This window comes from Lissotriton helveticus, chromosome 12, assembly GCF_964261635.1.
Source record: "Lissotriton helveticus chromosome 12, aLisHel1.1, whole genome shotgun sequence".
Taxonomy (NCBI): Eukaryota; Metazoa; Chordata; class Amphibia; order Caudata; family Salamandridae; genus Lissotriton; species Lissotriton helveticus.
In genome coordinates this window covers 493,189,371-493,207,618 of record NC_136073.1, presented here as the reverse complement: position 1 = coordinate 493,207,618, position 18,248 = coordinate 493,189,371, and the positions used below count along the sequence as shown (strand labels likewise).

Here is an 18,248-nt window from a genome sequence, read left to right as displayed (position 1 = left end):
CCTATAAGCATGAGATAAATAAAGGCAATCAGGTGCTATAAACGCCCCATTATTCGGCCATAGTTTGGTGAGGCTTCGATACAGAACTATCATGCCAGAGGTCACAACAGCTTTCTGGAAACCAGCCTCCGTCCAGGGTTGATCTGGGGATCTGAGGCCAGAGCAGAGAAATGGCATTCAGCCCGGCAGTACTTATTGTTCACGGGCAAAGGCTGTGATAAAGGCTTGCTAAACCGCCATTTCTTGCTTAGAAAGTTATGCTGTGAAAGCCATTTTGAGAAACCCAATACATGGGTTTGCTATTTTCTTCTTCTGCTAAATTTTAGAATAGCATTTAAAAGTAGCGAGGGGAGGTTACGATGCTACGAACATGCTATGCATGTAAGGACTGTAAGTTTGTATTCATTGGCCATGTCATGCATTACTGCATTCATGTCCTCATTCTGTTTGGTTCCAGTACATATTTTATGTACTAGAATAGGGTTTTAGAAATAAACATGTTAGAGTTGTATCCTCTGTCTTGTAGTTGTATTTTAATTGAGTTATTCACTAATGAAAGAGGGTTTAGAGTTCCGCTGTTTCCCTAAACTCATGTAGCGGGACTAATCATGCCCAGAAATCATCGCCCACACAGTATTGCTTAGTAGGTTGCCTATGGGTCATAGTCCAACTGGATTTAGAATTTGTGTTGAAGTTTTGAACTAAGTCTTTGCACCAGAGGGTTGGAAATCCAATTCCTGCGGCTATGGGGGGGTGGTGGTTTGAGGGGTCTCAGATCGTGACAAAGGTGGGTCCAGATCGTGACAATGCTACCTTGGTAACTGCATCAATCCAGATGGAATGCAACACTCAATATTCTTCAATAAGCATCCATCCTGTCCGTTACTTGGCACACTGCATGGCCTCCCTAGCGGGCTGGCACACCTATTGATGGAAGTATCGGTGATGTTGTGTGAATGCATGACTGCTCATATTCAGCTGCCAGGCCTGGCTGATCATGTGCAAGGTCTCATCCAACAAGAACCAGAAACTGTCCCAATTGGTGCAGAGCTGCAACTGAAGCAGTTAACTTCTAACCTTATCCTATCTGTCTGCCTTTTCCCTCCTGGCTACAGAAACCCAGGCCTCCTCCCCTCCGGATGCTCATCACACATCACATGTCTTGCCGTTCACGCAATGCCACTGGTGAGCAGAACACCGGTGGCATCAGCTCTGAAGCCTCTGCTTTAAGAGCTGATGTCACCTGTGTTCTAATCACAAATTTCTTTCAAGTTTCTATTTAATAGCCAAAAATGGTGTGCCAGCTTTTAAGGTAGTTTCCACAGTAATCCAGAACACTTTCCTCTAATGTAGGATTTATTTCTGGAGCTTATTGTTTTACATCATCTTCAAAATTCTGATAAGCAACATTATAAAGATGTATAACTCTAAAGCCAAAGGAAATGAGGTGGCATTTAAAGGCTCAAACAAATATGGAATGCAGAAAATTGTCCACCGATTCGAGACATGTCTCGCAGAGTATATACTGAGTGCAAATTTTTAAAATTGTAATATTAATAATGATGTTATAATTATTATTATCATTATCGTTATTATTATTATTATTATTATTATTATTATTATTATTATTATTATTATTATTATTATTATTATGATCATCATTATCATTATGTGCGAGGGCCAAACACTTCCCTAGATGATGGCCTGCCCCTGCCACCAGGAGCACCAAACATTGTCTCCAGCGCCAGCATCATGTCCTTTAGCAAACAATGAAGGCACGTGAACGTTTACTGGGGAGGTGAGTAAATACTTACTTTGAATAGAACCACTTGAATGATGTGAATGAGCCTGGCCTTTTATATGGAGATTCAGAGAGCACTGCACTGATTTTAAAATGGTGTTTGGCAGCACAATTTCCATGAAAATTTCTGGAAAGTAAAAGGTGCCACAAGCAGTTTAGCAAATGAAATTTGACAAGGCCTATGATTTACCATGGTATCTACTTTCGCTTACTTTCAATGTAAGATCCCGCCACTTACAAGTGGAAATAGGTCATATGCTGAGAGTGAATATTGCCTTGTAAAGGTAAAGGAGGGAATCCATGACACAAACCTTGCAATCTCATGCAAATCCGCAGACGTAGCCAGTGGTGTAATCACTCTCAAAAGGGTGGAGACTGAGATGACTCTTTAAATATTCAGCCGTGTTATGTGGGTTGTATATACTCCTTTATTTTATATTTAATAGGTTTGATAACACATTAAAATAAGGACTTCTTTGTCATTTGTTTGTGAAATGATATCTTCATGTCTCACAAGACAGTTTCATGGACTATTGGACATGCTATTGTGAGTGGCTCAAAGCCCCCTCTTCTCCTTGGAGCTACTCAATCCTTCTGAATACAGGGCTGGTAAGGATCATTCCCTTTGTCCTTACTACAGTTCTATCCTTCAGCTTCTATTCAGTCCTGGCAATATTGATTTTAAGACTTGCAAAATCTCACGCATTTTTCAGATTTCACTTCATGCTAATGTTGTGAAATGTTTAGTTTGTACTGGTGTTTTTTGAAAGGGGAAAAAGTTTCAAGCAGAAAAAAATGCCCAGAAACTGCCCACAATCTGTATCTCCAGAACCCTCTGGTAGATTTTGATGATCAAGGGCTCTAAAAATTCAATAAAATATGTTCTATATTTATAATGTGATGTTACTTATCTTTATGTGTGTGATTTTCGTTTTTTGTTGTTTGGTGCTATTAAATGCTTTACACTAATGGCCTGCCAGACTCACTGTGGCACGGCAGTGATGGTCCAGCCACCGCCTCACCGGCAGTCTGACTGCCAAGTTACAATTTGGGTGGTGGAACCCCATTGCACCGCTACAACCACCAGGGATCAGAGATCCCTGGAGGTGGCACAGCAGTCTTGAGAGCACAGTATTCTTGGCTGGACCACTGCGGTCCCACCAAGCATATTATGACTTTCCTCACTGTCAGAGGTCTCATGGAGGATCTTCCTCTGTGAAACTGCTGGCGGTAAAGAAAGAAAGGAGACCCTACAGGGCCCCCTGTGTCCCGTATGCACAGGGATGCATGTACCCCAGTTCCTGTACAGCATGTACTTTAGACTGTATACCGTGCAGGAACCTTGTTTTGTGGTCATTCATTTCAAAAACTTTATTTCGATTTCATATAGAAACCATAAAAGTATACATAACAAATTTTAAAAAACAATAAAATTAATCAGACATTGTACATGTTTACATACTTTTTCTTAAGACCAAATGCCATCAATATCTATTTCGAATCACCAGAGCTGATCTGATAAAATTTAAGACGGCATTACAAATATGTGCAGTTGGCAGGGATAACAAACAATCATACGCTTCTTTATAATATCGTGTTTGAAATGATGCCAATAAAAGTTTAAGGAAAGTGTTTCTTGGTACTTTATACAAGGTACGGAAAAACAAAAGGTGGAGAGTATTCTGTGAAACCCTATTGTTACAGGGGCAGTGGGGTAACTTTTCCCACCAGCCCCCCTGCTTTGGGAAAGCGAACAAAAAATGTAGGGTACCAAGGCGAAATCTTGTTAGATAGAAACGCCATTGTGTGTTCATAATATATGACAAATAAAACTGCCGAACTGGCTTTCCCCGTGCGCTCAGTGCATGGTCATTTGTCCTAAAAGAACCCAAACTAGTTTTAAAAGCGTTTTTAATAATCTCCTTGGCATCCCTACCAAGTAGTTCCGGGTTTGTAAACATTTTACCTAGGCCAATGTTAAAAAAAGTCTCTCTAACGTATCTTAGCCACGGGATTTGGGTATAATAATCAAGTTTAAGACAATCTTGGATGATATCTTTTGTTAGTTTCAGGTCTTCAGATTGCCAAACCTTTGCCCATAATATTAGAGGGGCAACGTGAATGATGTCACTTATAAACTCGATACCAACTTCTCCATGGCAAAATATATTAGATGTACCCATTGGGACAGATAACAAACGCTTAACAAACTTATTTTCCACAATTTGTATTTTTTCACATTTATCCGAACCCCACACCCCTGAACCATAGGTCAAAACGGAAACACACTTGGCCTTATATAATGATATAATTTCTGCTACACGCCGCTGGCCTAATTTACTAGAAAAGCGGAAAAGAGCTTCGGTTTATTGTGCAACCTTCTGAACCCGTGCTGTCAGCAATGGTTCCCAACTCAGTTTTTTATTAAAAAGGTTACCCAGATAACAGAAGTTATCCACTTTCTCAATGGTAGCATTCTTTACCGTATATTTCCGTATTTTAACATTTTTTGGACCGCAAGTCATGGCAAAAGATTTAGTAAAATTAACACCTAATTCTAAATTGCCCATGAAAGTATCAAAAGCATTCAGGGAAATCTGCATGCTGTTAGGGGTAAGTGCCATTAAAACAGTGTCATCAGCATAAGACAACATTGGGATTCTTTTTCCGTTTATCTTTGGAAAATCAGCAGATGTTTCTAACAAAAAACCCTCCAAACCATTGGTATAAACCAAGAATAAGAAAGGTGCTAAAATACATCCTTGTCGGACGCCTTCAGTAGATAAAATTGGTTGTGATTTTTCTCCACCACGGCCATATCTGACCCTGACCGTTGTAGCAGTGTGTAGCCTGCGGAGCAGGGTAACCAGTGGTTCTTCAAAACCCATGGAATCCATCATACGCCATAATTTTTCCCTGCACACTGTATCAAAGGCGCTGGACAAGTCCATGAATGTTTTGTGGTCCGATTGCGGTGCCATTTTTAAAGGCACTGTCGCTGAACCACCACACTGCATGCCAGACAGCTTTTCAGTCGTAATGTGGTGGGCAGACGGTGGTGAGTTTTGGCTGTGTGGGAGCATGACGGTGGCGTGCAGCCCACTCCTGCACCGTCAAAACTCATAATCAGGCCCTAAGTTCCTTTGCCAAGTCTTACTGCTTGCAGCCACAACTAACCATGGTTGAGCTAAGGTTAAGTAAACAGTACTGACTGGACCCAGGACAGTATCTGGGAGTGCCCCACAGCCATATCTTGCAGTGCACCCAGATCCTCACACTATGTCATCTGACACATTGCTGCTTATTCTTTTAACATGGAGATTGGTGTTTATTTTTCTTTGTTGTACTGGTAGAGAAAGTTTAAATGAAAAGGCTGTAGGATGTCAGCTTTTTCAAATATACAGCAAAATGAAAATACCTGCAAATTAACCTTACAAATATTTTAAAGGATGTCCAAAGTTATTAAACAAATCAATACACACAACTTGATGTGGAATATTGGCAGAAACCCGCTTTTCCCACACTATCAGTTGTGCCCTATACCGTTGTATCAGTAAACTCACATGTCAATTTTGTGGCCATTTAAATGGAAAATGTGCTGTCTATAAATGACAGCATCCTACGGCACCATGTATTAGTACATATTTGCAACAGAGTACTCCAAAATGAACTACTGACTACATAACACACCTTGACAACTCTCTTGCTGAATGGGAGTGGCTCATTTGCCATACTTGTCTATTGTGAAACACTGAGATTTTTCACATTTCCTATGACTTCAGAAATGTTACACTGATGGCAACACCCCCACTCTGAACACTGTTCTGGCACCACTGTGAAGCCCTACCAATTTATTAACTTGAACCCATCTAAAGATATACAAATTGTAAATCCATATCAAAAGCTAAAATTAATTAAAATATACCTTGGGTAAAAAATTAGAAGGATTGTTTAGATAACAATCAATAGGGAAGGTAAACGCCCCAGAAAAAGGAGTATGGGCCTTACTCACAAAGCTATTTGTACATCTATGTTTAACTTATATTCCCAAATAGAAGCATTTATGAGGGCAAGGGAAGGATTTGTGTGCATTCAAGGGTGTGTGCCCATGAGATTCAGCCAATTCTGACAGCACAGATTTCAATCACAGAATTGTGATTTTAAAAATTATCACATGGAAAGGTAGCAGGTTTAACTCAAGCGTCAAATGCAACAAAGACTGGCATGGCACCTTGCTGAATAAACCTAATGTAAAATGTCTTTGAAGATCCAGCCAAAAATAGAACAAAGTGAGAAAATATTTCGAGCAATGGGAATGTGGGGCTATGTCCATTTGTCCTTTATGGCTATAATGTGTTGTGTTGTTATGTCACTTTTGAGCTATAATTTTAAACCATGTAGAACTGTTTAGAAATGGTCATTGCTCCACCACACGGTGAGATGGACACTTGGCACTTCAAAATGTGGCCAGTATATGCTTCCAAAGGTGTGTCCATCCATGGGTTAATAAAGAAGCAATGCTAAAAGTAGCTGGATGTAAAGTCCCCTTGGTGCTGGGTGGAGACCTCCGTCATGCAGATTGGTAGTCCCGGATTTGAAGCCAACTGACGTACTAAGCTTTTCAATACTGTGCTTTAACATTTCCTAATACCTTTTTCCTGCCAATGTTAGGATCTATCCATTTAACTGAAGGGCCTATGGAATTTATGTATGTGTCCTCTATTAGCTTTTGAGCTGATGGTGCTAACCCTAAACTCATCCGCAGTTTATTTTCAGTCAATAGAATGCAAGATTGAGATAAGCTAAAGGACAGATACTTGGGCAATCTCCTGTTTATGATCTTTTGGGGATTTCTGCATTATGTGTGGTTTGATATATATCTGAACAAATTGGGAATATTTACTTTATTGTGGCAACAACATCTATTATCTCTTTTCTGTGACATGCTAATACTATTTTTGTCTGGTGCCAACACAGATCTAACATTTTTGAAAAACCTTGGGTAGATGCATGATCATAAATGTTGGTAAATTTAATTTCTAAGATCTGTAAATCCTGCTGTACTTAAACTGCAATACATTGCAGCACCATTATCAGGACATATGGTATTGCTGCTTGATGTTAAATCTGAATGGGAGATGATAATGGTATTGTGTGATATTGTGGTGTGAGGTGGATTAAAAAGCATCCAGCAAACACTGGCAGGCATACTTGATCCAGGTAAGTTCTACAGCACACTGTTGCCCCCTTTGACTGATGGAGTGGGAAAAAAACAAAGGCAACGCCGAATGTACAGAGCCCTCAGATAAACAACAATGTTAATAAATATCACCAAAGGGTAGGTGAAATCTTAAAATAGATCCTAGATATATTATGAACAGAGTGCCTCGACAATAAAGAGAAAAAGAGAGCTGGACTATATCAACAAACAGGGATAGAAAAAATGGGAGAATAAAACCAATTCCATACAACAAAGCAAGTCCACAACAGCAAATGTGCCCTTTGATCTCTAGGGATTGATAGGCCAGGATAGATATCACCCTTATCTTACATGCCAATGCACTAAGAATAATGCACATGGATGAAAAGTCAAAAAAACTTTGATGAACGCCATAATGAAAGAAAATTTAGCTAATGAGTATTATTTGTTTAATGGTCAAATTAGTAAATTGTCAAGTTTATGTTTCTTTAAATTGAAATTCTAAAAAAATCTAAAAATGTAACTAACTCACTATTGGATCTTTGATTAGGAAAGTGGAAGATAAGTGAAAATTCTTACAACTCCTTGTAGAACGTGCAGGTATAAAATTACTTTGGAAGAAGGAGGTATGCAGCAGAGGTTGTCTAAATAAAAAGTATAGGAAGCGATGGGCAAGATTAAGAGGCTCAGAAGTAACGGAAGAGAAAGAAGCGAATGTCATTATATAGAGTCAGTACTGCAATTAATATTGGATTGTTAGACCTGGCATCTTTGGCCTGGTTTCCCCTGACTTTTTGCCTCTACCTCCTGTATTTTTGATGTTGTGCTGGATTTCGTTTTTGCTGGTTTAGATGCTTTGGGCACTTTGTCACTGCTGGTCAGTGTCACAGTGCAAGTGCTCCATGGGTAAATTGTTATTGTATTTGGTTATCCATGATTGGCATATTTGTTTTATCAGTAGGTCCCTAGTAAAGTGCACTGAGTGTGCCAGGGCCGGTGATTCAAATGTTACTAGTGGGCCTGCAGCACTGATTGTGCCACCCACATGAGTAGCCCTAAAATGGTGTCTCAGGACTGCCACCGCAGTGCCTGTGTGAAGTTCCTAACTGCCATGCTGACCTGACCAGTGTCCCCAATGGCCAGGCCTAACCCTTCCCTTTCTGTGCACATTGGACACCCCTATGGAAGGCCCTAGGCAGCCCTCTGGGCAGGGTGCAGTGTATGTGAAAGGTAGAGCAAGTACTAGTGTAGGTGACATGCTCTGGTAGTGAATTACAGCCATTTTCGTTTTTCACTATTGAAAGGCTATCTTGCCCATAGGCTATAACGGGGAATGCTGTATATAATGTTTACCTGCATATCTTCCCATAGGAGCAATCTAGGAAAATTGAAGTCTGGTATCCCTGAACTCAGAATTTAATAACCCATCTTTTAGGAGGGATGGTTTTTTGAATCCTGTGTTTGAGAACAGCACTTTTAGAAAGTGGCTGTTCTCTTGCCTAACCTTTCTGTGTGCCTCTGCTAGTTTGGGAATTGACTGTCTAGTTTGTGAGTGACAGGGTCTGGGGTGGCTCCAGGAGGTTGGATTGGTCAGCCCAGTGGTGAATAGAGAGATCTGCATGTAGATGGGAGGGAGGAATTGCACCTGGGGCCTGAATAGGGCTGTGCCTGCCTTCCACAATGCTGGCTCCACCTGCTGCTGGGCGGCTGACGACCCTGCCTTTCTCCCTCAAAGGAAAAAAGGAGTCATGTAAACAGAGTGCTCCAGGACTGACCAGAACTGGTTTAGACAAAGGCAAAGGCATCTCTGACTTCAGAGAACAAAGGAAATATGGGTATAAAAAGGGATACCCAGACCCTAAGAATTTAGATCATCCTGGAATCAAGAAGGAACCTCTGCCAAGGAGAAAGCTGAAAGACTGAAGAAGAAGGACTGACCTGCTGCAAGGCTAACCTGCAGTTGCTTTTCTGCCAAGGAGAGGGGAAGGACTGATGTTGCTGTGCCCCTTGCTTGAAGAGATTTCCAACAGCCTGAGAAGAGTTGGCCTCCTGTTAGGAAGTCCCAGGAACAAAAGGGCTTCACCCCCAGCTTCCCCCCTGAACTGTGCTGTGTGAGTTCTGACCTGCCTGGAGTGTTTGATCCATTTGGGGGGCCTCTGGAGGTTGTTTCCTGCTGTTTAGGGAGCTGGACAAGAAGAAAAGAAGAATATCTACAATTTGCACTCATCGCTCGCTTGTGGAGCACATCTTCGACAGTGCGAGAAAATTCCCGTCGCTGCGAAGATTGTCGCAGCGCCTTTTGCCACTGCAAGAACCGACGCATCGTTTGCTTGTGGAGCGCATCGCCCCGCTGCGGGAAGATTCCTGTTGCTGTGAGTATTGTCGCAGAGCCTGTCGTCGCTATGAGAAACCGTTGCACCGCTTGCTTGCGGACCGCATCCTGTCGCTACGAACATCATCTCAGAGTGAACACATCGAGGGGCAGCGACAAAATAAGATCGACGCTGCGCCGCCGCACTGAAGATCGTCACCGTCCCAAAGAACGTTGAATCGTGGCTTTGCGAGACGCTTCTACCAGAGAAACCTGCGCCCCAGAATCCATACAAGGTATCGCATCGCTCCCCATACAGACCGGATTCGTCGCAACACGCCCGCTGCGTGCAGCAGGGCTGTCGCATCGCCTCCCCAGGGTCTCAGGAGTGACGTTTTCGCTTGTTTTTCAACTCTGCAGTTGCCGCTAGAAACTTTTGTCGCATCTACAGGACCTTTGGTCTCAAAGTGACGCAACTGTGGATTATTTTGGTGCAACCCTTTGAACTCTTTTTAGAGACTTATTTTGGAACAGTGTATGTTAGATTTTTGTTGTTTTGGTCTTGTGTAGTTTAGATAAAGATACTTTATTTTTTTAAACTACTGTGGAGTCCATTTGTCGTGTTTTCACGGTATTACTGTGAGTGTTGGTACAAATACTTTACCCATTGCCTTTGATAAGCCTGTCTGCCTGTGCCAAGCTACCAATTGTGTGAGCAGGGGTTATCTAAAGAGTGTATCCCCCTTACCTTGACTAGAAGCAAGGATCCCTATTTGGACATTGGTACCTACCTCTGCCAACTAGAGACCCCCAGATCTAACATGGATCATGAGAGAAATTAAGAGAAATGGAGAGAAAAAAAAGGCGCGGAATCTTTGAGGTATGAAAAATGCTTAGTACAAATGTGGGAAATAGAGGGTGGGCAATCCATGCCTGCACATAGAAGAGAAAACAATACAGAAGGAACAGAGTAGAAGTGGGGTGGTTCTACCTAAATACAGGGAGCTTGAATACACAGAGTTGGTACAATAGAATGCTCCATTTTCTTTCTTTCACAATCATCAGACTGCATTGTTCCTGGGAAATGTTCTTCAGCATAACATAGAACTTTAGACATACAACAGTATAGAGAGATCCCTTGGTTTAGTTACAGCAACATGAATTTTGGCTATTTATCTCATGGTCTGGATTAAGAAAAGTAAAATATATTCACAGAAGAATATGCACCTGAAACAATGTGCAAAATTTACATTTGCAAAATATAATGCAAAATGTGATGGTTTGCAGTGGTAAAACATCTAGAAACCCACTTACAATGCAGACAAAATACCTCACCCTAACCTAAACCTTGTTGCTAACATAAGTTGTCTATTTGTAAAGCACACATTCATCCAATGGTATCTTAGCACTAAATAACAAATGTTTATTGTTACCCAACTCAATAGTACTCATTTTGTCAACCTGAGAAGGATGGAAGGTTGAGCGGACCCGCAGGATTTGAACCTGTGACCATAAGGTCAAACACAGAACCCTAAAATGGACGCATTAGTCCACTAAACCATCAGACCAGGCCAAACGACAACTCACCATACAAAAATATTATAATCTAAATCTCTTTTAACATTTTCAAGCAATTTTTACCCTGTTCTTTTTTTATACCTTTTGCTTTCAAACTACTGTTTTTTCCAACGTTATATTTCAATTTTTTGTTCTTTCTAATTATATGATTTAAAAATGTATCTAAAACGGTGATTGATAATTGTATTTTGCTCTATGCATTTGCAATCTTCACATGGCCTCCGATGAACCGGGCCTTAATTGCTGGACAAGAAATCGCAAAAAGCCTATGTGGATTCCGAGACTAACTTTGTAGGAGCAACCTTTTTAACAGTATAACTCATGGTAATCAAGGAATTAACTGTGATTTCTGGAATCCAATTTGGTGCTCAATTTGACAATTTGACGAGTCTATATATATGTCAATATTAAAGCTTTGCACAAAAAGGCTTCCAGCAGATTTTGACCTTTAGCTGTAACCTAAATGAGGTGTGAGAGTTAGGTTAAGCAAGTAGATTTGGAGACTGCGGAAAGCAGATTATTATATAATAATACTGAACTTGCATGGTATTTAAAAAATATAAAACATCTGATAACAATCCACTAATGACTTTAAAAAATGAGTAAGACTGTATTAACTATTTTGTGCTCTTTGAATTCTGTAGCCATGTCTGGTCCTTCACAACATACCAGTGTGTCACAGGGAATGTTATCTAAATGTAGCATTCCCAAATAACAATCCCATTAATTTCTTAATATCCCTACAAATGCACCTTGAGTGATATTGAGTGTCAGGTACTTTTCTTTGATGATATGTTGCCCTCTTAATTGAGCACCTTCCCTATATGACCAACGAAGACAAGTCCAAGTCATAATCCCACAGGAAATTGTATTTTAGCACAAAGGAGGATTGAATTTTAAGATTTTTTTCCGCAGGTCTATTTCATAATTCTAATATATGCATAAAATAGAAAATAAACATGATCACTTCAACCGATTGACACATTACCTAGGTGAGATGGAATGAAGGAAACTATGTGTTAGAGCAGCTTAGCAACCGCAGGTTCCCTTTTTGTGTTCCAAATTAAAATCCCTGAAACCGAGACACCTATTTTATGTTAGACACACAATGGCATGGGGTGAATAATAGTTAGAATTTTCTTACCAGGAGTGGCTTAAATATCTCTGTCACAGAGTTCACTGCTTCTCTGTCGAATCCTTCCTTCAATGTAGTTTTGGATATATTTAAGCTCTGCATATAGAAATAAATTAATAATATATAAATAGTAACAACATTATAAATAACATTAACAATGGCATTTACAATAATGATAGCAATACTATTAATAATAGTATTATTACTAATAATGATCACAATAAGTATGTGATATTATTATAAACACCAACATTTCTTTTGTTATTAATTTAATTCTGTTATTTATATAGCATTGCAATCAAAGCACGTCAGATTATATGTGGTTATAATGCTGTTAATCAATCATAAATGCTTCTTTTTTCACACTTAAAGGATTAAAAACTGACGTGACAAAGTCAGGATATGAATTTGAGTACACTAGTATCACACACAGATACCAGCTCTAAGAGTTAAAATCCTCAAGCTTTCTTTTCTAAAACAATATAAAGCATGCCAAAGATCACAGACCTGTTTTGGTTCCCAAATGAAGCACTATGATTTGTGCACAGTACACTTTTAAATGTGTATTGTTTCAATAATGCTGGCAGTTTGAAAGAGTACAGGAATGTTAGGGTGTGCAGTCCTACATGAAAATAACTCAATTTTCCAGAGAGGGTATCAAGCACGCATATATTTCCATAACAGTAAAACTCTTGTTGTAAAGGAAGGAAGTCCTGGTAGTGATACAGTAGGCTACTAAGGAAAGGGTGCATAGCAATGAGTCAAGTCACAAAACATCTCCTTTCCTTAGAGAAACATTTGACACAAGTTATGCAAAGTACAAAAGAAATACCTAACATTCAAAATTATAAGTATAAGAAATAAAAGTACAGGTTAAACTGCCAAATTGCAAATTCTAAGGACTGAAATTAAAGTACCAGCTAAACTATCAAATTGCTAATTCAAAGGACTGGAGGTGGAAAAATTATCAGTAGTCCTAAGACATAAAATATATTAAAATCACACCCATGCCGTTCCTTTATGGAAACTATAGACACAAATGACATATTTGCACACCACCCATACACATACTGTATGCACTTTAGGGAACACAACCCTTCAGTGCACACACACATACTATGCGCCTGACTGGACCTAAAGTCTCAGGCAATGCACTTCAGGGTACACAACCCTACAATGCACTCACATATACTGTATGTACTGTATGCTTGACAGGACATAAGGTCTCATAAGGTCTCAGGAAATGCACTTCAGGGGACACGACCACAAAAATCACACACTAGGTTACATAACCCTACAACACCGCACTAAGGTACATGACCCTATAAGACAGCACTAGGCTACATGACACTACAACTCAGTACAAGGGTACAGAGCCTACAACACAGTACAAACTCTCCACACCTGACAGAACCATACATGTCAGGTAACGCACACTAGGGTACACAACGCGTACAACTTAACAGCATTCAAACTTAGCACTTTATACACACGCAAGCATTTTTGTGGTAACCAACAAACAGCATGGCATTGTGGAAAATTAACAATATACATAACATAAAATACCACTTTCGACAGCATAACTCAGTAGCAGCTTTATCTCACTCCCCCACCCCTGACTCAAGAGGATCTGAAGTGGAGTTAGTGCAGTTAATCAGATAAGCACATTAGAGTGTCATGACACTAAATAAGGATACAGTCTCAGCTTGGATGTCCCCATTTACCCACACTTGCTGGATGCGTGATATGGAAGGGAGGAGGTATTTCAATTTCCTGAGTGAATACAGTGCTGTGAATCAGGGCCACTGCCCTCCAAAAATCCTAAATACACTGAAATCACCTGCGGAGAAGCTGACCCTCATGTCACACGCATTTTACAATGAGGTTCTAGGAGAGCATGAAGAGTACATCACAAAACTCTTAGGCTATGACAAAGAGCTGCCACTGAATTCAGGTGTAGAAGGCTGTGTATATAGAAAAATGTAGAAAAGCCAGGTAGCTGCTTGAAATGTGAGCTCAAAGTCGTACTCACTGTGGGAGTCCACATAATACCTCCCAATGCATTAGGATGGTGGCCAGTATGCCCTATTGCATAGGTTTCTTGTAAGGTGGAGGTTGTTGAAGGTGACCTCTTCTACAATTACGTCATCCTCCTCAGGCGTACTTCACCTCGTGCCTGGAATTCTTCAGTGAACACACCCCTCACACAGCTCTAGGAATTAACCGCACAATTGTAGGCTCAAGCACAGGAATCAATGGTGATTTCAAATGCTGTATATTCATGTGCAGAGGTGAGGCAAATAATTATCAAAAGGCTCGCACTTCAAAACATGTGCTGCCTTCAATTGTAAAAGACAGTAACTATGGATTCAAGTACCTCTCAGCAAAGATGGTAACGCTTTCCTTGGCCAAATTGAATGAACCTTATGTTTTGAATGGAGTCCCCTGTAAAAAATTTAAGGAAGATTGGATTTTTTCCAAGGCACACCAACACAAATGTAGGCTGGGTTGATAAGTTAACCCCCTGGTGTTTTTTGTTTTTGGGACTACCGTTTTGTTGTATACTCCACCCCAAATTGAGAGGAGGTACATATGTAAATTGGTGTATATATTCTTTTGTCTCAAGGGTACAGAGAAGTGTTTTTTGGTATTATATAGTGTTCTGGGTATCTGTATATATAGTATATGTGAATTGTTGTATATAGATTGTGTCATTTTTTTCATATTGTGCCTCTCTGGCTGTTTGCTCATATATGTGTATATGAACTAATATATACTTATGTTGCGTATAATTCGCGTATCACAAGATAATTGATTGTTTCTTGTTTGATAATTAAAAGTAGATTGATCCCTTCAGTACCTTTTTGTTTCTACTTTTTCATCCTTGGATGTTTCCTGCTCAGGTACGGGAGGGTAAGGTGGGCAGAACCCCTAACCATTTTTTCTAGTAAATTGAATGAACCGAGCATACTCCATGCGCACATTATACACGTGCCTTGCTTGCCAACACATTACGGTAAATATGAGCTGCAAAAATTTGAACAATGACACTCACAGCCAGAGACACAAGGTGTGGAAAGCACACACTCCCACACCCCTAAACGTGTGTTCTCACCATCACTTGATAGTGCTGAATCATCAGATCCTTGACACGCTACAAGCTGCAGTTTGAATGCTGACACCAGTACTTAAGCCAACTGACTTTACTTTGGGTTGCCAAATGTTCATCGCCGTACTTTCTTTCTTCTAACTTTGTACACACACTGTGTTCAACATACTATCAGTATTAGTAGTTCATTTTAGTAAGCATATCAGTTGAATAGACCATACTCTTGGCCTGCAGGCTGCTGTATTTCTTGTTCATCACCGTAGTCAGTTCACTCCTAACTGGTGTTGCTCGCAAACACCCAAGAAACATTCAAACAGGGTGTCTTCAAACCCAAGCAGATCAAACGTCTTAGTAATTCGTCAGTCACAAGTGAGTCCATGAGAAATAGGCAGCCCACTGCTTGTGCTGTACACTGCTTCGGCCTGTGAAAAAAAAACATGGCAGGCAAGCTTGTTGACATCAGTTCATCAAATCCATTTATGTAAAAGAGGTCAAACACCCTAGACTGCAGGCTGTCTAGGTGATGAGAGACACTAGTGGGGCTACCAGGGAGTTTCTCTCCCTTCAAGCTTCAGGTTTATTTACTTCAGTTCCTTCAGCAGGTTCTGATGCACTTCATTTAACCACAACACATAGGTGTGTTCTGAATGCTCGCTACTATTGTAATGGGAGGAAGTCCAGGTAGCTGTAGAGTAGGTTAAAAGAAGATGGTTTATTAAGACGTTGGGCCTGAATATGCTCGCGGTGGGACAGCGACCATCAGGCCATCGGTGGTGGTCCCACCGTCATCTAAGCCCATTGGTCTGACAGTCGCATTAGGATGCAGGCAGTCGGAGCTCGGCTGTTGGGGGAAAGACCGCCATGTCCGACAGTATCAAGGATCCAGTCAGCTTGGCGGTCAGACTTCCATTCTGTGCAAAGAGGCGGTGTCTGCTCATGCACAGCTGTAGGGATTAGGATGTACTTCAGTAAACTATAACCAGTAAATGTCAGTGTTTTTGTGCTTTTTTGTTACATTTTAACTGACAAGAGTACTTAACTATAAGATTACTTTAACCCTTTCTTTTTTATAAATTTGGACGGAGTTCATGGAGTTGCACTATGCCGAACTCCGCAAAGTGCAAAAAAAAAACCTCCGCCGAACTACGCGGAGCTTCGCAAGCGGCGGAGTACAATAAAAAAATGCAGTTTGCGTTCATTGCACAGTTCTGGATGCTTGTTCGCATGGTGCAATCATTGCAAACGGCACCATGCACAGCGTAAGCGGTTGCTGCTTTCCTTTTCTGCCGCTCGAGTAGATTTTTACTCGAGCGGCAGCTTTCTATACGTGAACGGGCAGTTTCTCAATGTGAGCTGTCGCAAGCGTACGCGACCACTCGCTGGGATGTTAGTTTTCCACGCTTACACTCGCCAACTTGATGTTGACGATCGCGAATGAGGAAAAATCTCTCTGGGAGGTTGATTTTCCTTGCTCATGGTCGCCAACTTGACGTTGACGAACGCGGGCAAGGAAAAAAACTCTACTCTGCGTCCGCAAAGTCTGCAAGCGGAGCGGAGTTCACCGCCCAGGGTTATTTGTTTTGTGAATTTCTGATTTTTTACATGTAAAGGTATTATTATTGCACCTAACTATAATGCAAATTTAACCTCTGGCCTTTTTCCGGTGAATTTCTAGTTCTTTTTTACCTAAAGTAAGATCCTATTACAAATAATAAGTCCACAATTGTTTCCTCACTGAGATCCAAATAACCCATTATAGCACTTGACACTCTCATGGTAGCGAGCCAGAGCAGTTTTAAGCCTATTCATGGCAGGTGGTGTGTGCTAGCAATGCCAACTGGCTGACACACAAAAGTAACACCCAGTTAATTGAAATAACTTTACCCCTAGTGGGTCTTGGCCCCCATAATATCATTGCCTAACACCTATACCAGCTGCAACATCGCAATATAAGGTGATGTCATTTTAGATACGGTAGGCTGACTAGCTTTGTCAAGGGGTCACCACATAAATATTTAAAAGCAAGGTTAATTGGCTTTGTTACGAGATCAGCAAGGCAGACCTAATGGTTTTGTCAAAGAATCACCTCAGTATTAAATACACCTTACCTGCTAATTTACCATTAAAACCAATGGAAATAATAGCCATAATCCAATATAATAAGTATTAATACACACCTTGCAATGTGCATTAAGAATTATTGTCGATAAGATATTTTAAATAAAGCAATGCTAACCAAAACAACCATAAAAATGTGTTTGAGTCTTTCATTACACACTCTTCATGCCACGCAACACATATATAGGACCAACAACAAGAGGCCCTACAATCCATCTGAAGAGAATGCAGCTTGAGCTTGAACTGCTTTACAAATTATGGAAACATCTCGTGGAGTCATGCATTTAATGACCCAAAGTTAGGGTTAAAATGTATTAAACAATTCTGAGGTGCTGCAGCACTTCCAGCAGCCCCCACAAAACTAATGGTATTAATTGGTGGTATCACTGCCCCTCCTTGGGGCACTAGAAGAAGTAACATATGCAGTATAAAGTTTGTGCAGGGCAATATGGGGTGCTCCCTGCCCAGGCAGTGATTATTTTTTGGGAGACCCTGTCCCACCCGGGTCAACCACTGCTTTTCATTTTTTAGGGGGTTTACTACGTTCCCCGGCCTGGAGCCGACTGGCAATCAAAGTGCCTTCCAAGTGCAGGAGCCAGCAGCTTCCTTCTCAATGCCTGCTCCATGAGGGTAGGTTGTGCAGATGCTTTTTGTGCCTTTGCCAATACCCCCTTGGGCATGGTCTGTGGACCCCCTCAAACATGCACCGGCTTGCGGGGAAGAGGGGGCCCTATATATGCTCCCTCCCCACAAATATTAACAAATAAACATGTGCAGGCCCCCAAGCCCTGGCCCTCCACAGGGCTTTTCATATAAAGTAAAGTAAAGTCCACATTTGTAAAGCGCACAATCACCCGTAAGGGTCTCTAGGCGCTGGGGGGCCGTCGGGAAGATTAAGCGAGCTATTGCCCAGAGTCACATGGTGCTGGGCTAACCTGCCGCCGGAGCCGGGGATCGAACCGTGGTCCCCAGATTCCAGCGTCAGTCGCCCTGGCC

At 41.0% G+C, this 18,248-nt stretch overlaps 1 protein-coding gene across 1 annotated transcript in view; it reads right to left on the bottom strand.

The window, feature by feature from the left end:
• The window catches only part of LOC144797613 (fatty acyl-CoA hydrolase precursor, medium chain-like), a 413,977-nt gene that overhangs the window by 59,586 nt on the left and 336,143 nt on the right, over nt 1–18,248 (bottom strand). The window contains exon 10 of the mRNA XM_078668304.1: nt 12,035–12,121. Coding sequence (XP_078524430.1) covers nt 12,035–12,121 — 87 coding nt within the window. The remainder of the gene's footprint in view (nt 1–12,034; nt 12,122–18,248) is intronic.